Source organism: Notothenia coriiceps, unplaced genomic scaffold (genome assembly GCF_000735185.1).
Source record: "Notothenia coriiceps isolate Sejong01 unplaced genomic scaffold, NC01 NC01_scaffold00005631, whole genome shotgun sequence".
Taxonomy (NCBI): Eukaryota; Metazoa; Chordata; class Actinopteri; order Perciformes; family Nototheniidae; genus Notothenia; species Notothenia coriiceps.
The window spans coordinates 1-5,406 of NW_011338332.1; the positions used below are offsets into that span (position 1 = coordinate 1).

The 5,406-nt window shown below is 41.4% G+C and overlaps 1 protein-coding gene across 1 annotated transcript; it reads right to left on the reverse strand.

Annotated features, from left to right (window-relative positions):
• Window positions 1-149: 149 nt before the first annotated feature.
• LOC104943068 (cell division control protein 6 homolog) lies at window positions 150-4,801 on the reverse strand (the record flags this gene model as incomplete). Its single annotated transcript, XM_010768391.1, has 5 exons — window positions 4,582-4,801; window positions 2,304-2,625; window positions 1,431-1,685; window positions 956-1,171; window positions 150-325 (listed from the first exon to the last, which is right to left on the reverse strand). Coding segments are annotated over exons 2-5 (957 nt in total), but the record flags the coding sequence as incomplete, so codon positions are not given.
• Between the last annotated feature and the right edge of the window lie 605 nt (window positions 4,802-5,406).

The following is a 5,406-nucleotide window of genomic DNA, read 5'->3' on the forward strand; positions in this document are numbered from 1 at the left end:
TAGAGCCTTTGATTCAACTTGTGTTTCTTTTTTCTATTACGCCTCTTGCAGCACTTTGGGATAACTTTTAGCAATGAAAGGTGCTTTACAAATACCATTTATTATTATTATTATTATCAAAGGTCAGCATGACCTCAGGTGTTTCCTACCTGCAGGTACCGGTGGCTCACAGCTTCCTCGTTCAGAGTCACAAACTCTGAGGATCCCTTGGCCATCTCCACCAGATACCCAGACACAGCGCTGGCCCCGATGTACACCGGAGCTTTCCACAGGACGACCAGGGACTGACCTCTGACCTCACTGAAGCTCAGGTCGTACGCCGGGCCTGGAGGGCAAGTACAAATGATTATAACAATGTCATTAAACACTATGAGAATTAGAAATAAAGTTCATATGCTATATAGCCATCTGAAGGTCAATTATAAATAATTATAACAAAGTAATTCAACTCTAAATGGAAGGAATATGGAAATACATGATATGGAATGCAAGAAATAAAGTTAATATCTTTGTCAACAGATGGGGAAAGATATGTTGGGTATGAAGCTCAATCTAGTTCAAGCCTACAGTATATAACAGATTTAACTGGCAGTAATTCACATACTCATCTACAGCACTGCTACCTGGTGCAAGTGTTTATCAACTGCTTTAAAATCTGCTCAAAGATTGTTGGTCACCCTGTCAGAGACTTTCTGACTCAGCAGACCATAATAACCTGAGAGGTCTAGTCCAACAACATCATCTGGGACCCAAAGATTGATCTGAACAGAGAATATGAACTGCTACCCTCTAATGGAGATCACTAAAGTCAGACTGAAGCATCCTTTGTGCTCCAGTCCATCCTCTCAGTAACCACAGAGCTACAGATCAAATGCACGCTGAAGGCTCTTTGAGCAGCTTTGCTCTCACTGATTGTGCTGTTATGTTAAATGTTTCTTGAAATGATTTTTCTAACAGTTTCGTATCAGTACCTCCATCTCCTTCAGGACGCAGTTGAAGCAGGCGGTCTTCCCGGTGCCGGGCGCTCCGGAGATGTAGAGGCTGCCGGGGACTCTCTGCAGGGCTTTGTCTCTCAGGAAGCACCGGATGGCGTCTCGCTCCACCTCGCGGGACAGAAGACGCTCGGGGAGGGCCGTGTGCAAAGCCTGCTTCACGCTCAGGAACCTCGACTCTGCAGGGGGAACAAGAGAGGAAGAGGACGATGAAGAGGAGGTCAAATGCATCCTTATCTTATATGGGCAGTCTTGCACTAATGTATATTCTCTAAGATAAGTGACTGTTATTTTGTATATATTGATTGTTGTGTTTTTATTTATGTCTTAATGTGTGCACATGTATAAATGTGTCTGTTGATCGTTTGATTTGATTGGTTATAAGAAGTGGACGTTGCCCAATAGGTGACCTTAAAAACAAATATAAGCGCCTCTTACTTTCTGCAAAGAGCCTGGAGACCGCCTGTTTTCCCTCCGGGGTTCCGGAGGGAGTGTCCTGGCGCCGCGGTGACGACCCGGTGTTGGGAGACGATGGTTTCCGTGGCGACAGCGACGGGACCAGCCGGCGGCGAACGGAGAGCGGAGAGTTCTCGCCGAAGCTGAGCTTTCTGGGAGAATTCACGGCCGGCCTGCTCTGCTTCGGGGGGGAGCCGAGCAGCGAGGAGCCGCCCAGGTTACAGCCGTTATCGTCTCCTTCAAAATAAAAGACACACGATTAAATCTCCGGGTGAAGCTGATGTGGGGGAACTCGACATCTTATCATTTCAATATTCTTTCATTGTTGTATTGATAAGCAAGCCAGGCCAACAACACCAACAACACCAGATTGAGAACAGTCGCTTAAAAAAAGTAGGGCTTATCCAACGTTGTTGTTGTTTTTCATACATTTTATTTTGAAATATAAATTTAGAGGTGAATTTTCCTCTAGCATAAGTCCCTGAACTGATGTGTTGTAGTTCTGTTAAGTAGAAAAACCTCCCATGTAACCGCCTATAGAGATTTAAACCAACCTAATACTTTTTGAATAACTGTTCAACTAAGTTTTTTGTACCAAGTCAACTTCATCGTCAATCTTTCAGTTTGTACAGACGGAGAGATCAAAATACCGTTTCCCACAATCCTGAATCCAAAAACATATATATATACAAACACACAGATTTATACATATGCCATACTAAAGGATATAGGGAATAACAGGAGCCGTGTTAAGGTGTTTTATTTGCACCTTTGAAGCACTCTGTGGCCGTTCTCAAGTTGTTTTACACTAAAGAAATGAAGCCTAGTTGCAGAACCTAGAACCACGAGTTTCACCTGTGCGTTTCCTGGGGCTGAGGGGGAGTCGTGTCTGCAGACGGGGGGAGGAAGGAGGATCTCTGGAGGAAGGAGGAGCTCTGAGTGAGAGAGGAGACGAGAGGGCGGAGGTCCGGGCGACGGCAGGGCGTCTCGGGGACATCGGTCCGATGCGACCCAGGTTCAGGTTCTGAGTTTCGGGCTTTGAAGGCGAAGCAGCCGGAGACTCCTCTCGCTGCGGCGTCTTGCCGTGAGAGGAAACTCTGCAGGATTTCCGGCGAGGGAACGCCAGCGTGGGCTGAGCCTGGCCGTTAGAGCGCGTGCTGGGCATGTTGAGCTCAAACTGAAACATAAAAAGGAAAATAATCCATTAGTTCATCAAAAAAGCTAGAGGTGTGTGAGAGGGGTTTTTAACATTTTAAGCTTTTGTGAGGTTTTTGTTGAAGCTACAAATCTCAGTCGTCTAATGTTAAGCATTCAAACTTCTACTTTAGTAAAATTACAAAATGATAAGCACAAGAATGCAATTAGATCAGGGTATATGAGGAATCCTGAAGTCAAATGTAAGACCTTTTAAGACCCTTTCCATATATTTTAAGACCTCATCGCCACTTGGAGTTCTAACCGGTTACCTTGGCGACACACTTTACCTCACATTGACTATATACAGTATTGATTGTCCTTCCTCCTTATCTTCCAACCATTTGGACGCGAACTTGCATTTCCCCATAACGATGTTGTTTAACAACCGGCGTAAACGGACCTTCGCGCGCTATCAAGCAGTGAGCGTGCGATGTTCTTTTCAGATGACGTTACATCCAACGGGATGCCATAAATAAACTACACAGAATCACACTACACACCTACGCAATGATTACATTCAGGCAGACTGTAGAATACAACCTCTTTGGACAATTTATATACTTATTGAAAACAAGCTGCAAAATGTAAAACATTGGGAAATGCTGTTTAATACTTTTTAATAACATTCATTTCGCTAAATTGATTTATCAACTTGTAATACTTCTTAAGACCCCGCGGAGACCCTGCAGAAAGAAGCACTCCGTAGTTAAACCAAAGAAGCAAAACTCTTAGTAAAGCCCTGCATCCAAATGTTAACTTAAGTAAAAGTACTGGTAGCTGGGCCTTTTGGGTTCAAACTGAAACATAATCCATGCGCACATAAATGACAGGGCTGTTAATAATGTGATGTTTTATTTTTACATTTTCTAATGTTGGTGAACGAAGCTTCGACCGTCAGTTTTCAAATGTCATGCATTCAAACTCCTGCTTTAGTTATTAGCACCAAGCATGCTATAAGAACCAAAAACTAAATAAGTATGGGGCTAAATAAAATAACTATTACTCTGTTATACGAGTCCTGCATCCAACAAGTACAACAGTACTAGTGTCACAATATACCAACAGTATCAAAAACACTCATTTAGCCAAATTCAAGATATATTTAACATTATTAGATTTACTGATAAAGTAATGTGTTCATGTTTCGATGTTGCAGCTGTTAACATGTGGGGTTTAGTCTGCCTAATGTACATACTGCTGGGTAGTGGAGACTCCATTGATATGTATAAAGTAGCATTACATGGAGATACTTCATTAAAACTCAAGTACTTCAAAATTGTACTTGAGTAACTTTCCTCCACTAGTTGTTGGCATGTTGGTCGTGGCACCTGCTATCTTTCCCTAGCACACTTAGCAATTGAAATCAACCTTAAAACACAACACAAACTACTATGATATGATCTTTATGTTCCTTCTCATCCAAAGGTTGCACTGTATGTTTTTGTCTAGACCAAAATAGGGTTGTTTTAAGTGTAAATGAAAGTGTACAATAAAGCTTGTGTGAATTGAATTCCTCAATATTACCACATGTTACACATTATGATTAATCTAAAAACAATTTTCACACACTTAATACCATTATAGTAACCTGTCAAAGTGTATAGATCCTTATTTTAGAAGTTGTGTTTACTCGAAATCACCAGCAGACCAAACACTATAGTATGGTTGTCAAATGGCGCGAAAACGGTGGGGTTATCACAACGAAATAACCAGATTTCGCCATGAAAATGAATGATATTTCATCTAAAACATATCCTTTTAACAAAAATACACCTCTGGAGTAAAATGCATAACGTGAAAAATAAGCTACTAGGAGTATTTTAGACGATAAACCAGCAAAGCGAATCTGAACAGTAGAATAACTCTCTTCCGGTTACGATTTACAACCATATTTCACCTTCCACTACTTAAAATAAAGAGTTAATGATATATTTACCGTTATAAATAGTAGCAGGAAGTCTTCTCAGTTGAAAGTAGAGTGTTTTATCTTGTCTTACAGCCCTCTGAGTCTCTTTCTCTCCGTTGTCTTCACACACTGAAGCCGAAACTTGCGCCAAATCTCTATCTCCTCCTCCTCCTCCTCCGATGCAACAGCTGCTCGCTTCCCCCTCAGCTGCTCTCTGATTGGTCAGAGCAAACAGCTCCCCCAACGCTCATTGGCTGAGCGTTTCTGGCCGGACGTACGTCACGGTTTCAATGACCAGGGCAGGCGGTGTGGCGGGAGTTTAAATGGAACACTGTTTTCCCGGGAAATGTGATGTTTCCAAAGTCTGTAACGTGACGCACTTTGAATGCCAGAGTCCGGGTTAAATATCACCATCTACTCAAAATAACTCTCTACGTGTGGTTTTAATGGTTTTACTGAGAGAGTATTTGTATTTAAAGTAGGGCCGGGACTCGATTAAAAAAATTAATCTAATTAATTACAGGCTTTGTAATTAATTAATCGCAATTAATCGCATTTTTAATCGCATATAAATATTTGACCTAAGAACAGTGAGAAGCAATTTTTTTCACATGGATTTTAGTATACCATTGAATAATGACTGAATACATAAGCTTAAGCAACAAAACATTGTTTATTTTTATCAAGGAGGTTCTTAACCAAGACCAACAGAAAAGTGCAATTTTTGCCATAAAGTGTAGCAATAGCATATTTAGGAATATAGTACATTTCAGAGATTCCGGTAGCCTATAGGTAGGTAGACCTTCTGTAAACTATAACACTTTGTTTTTTAAGTATAACACAATACTTTCAAGT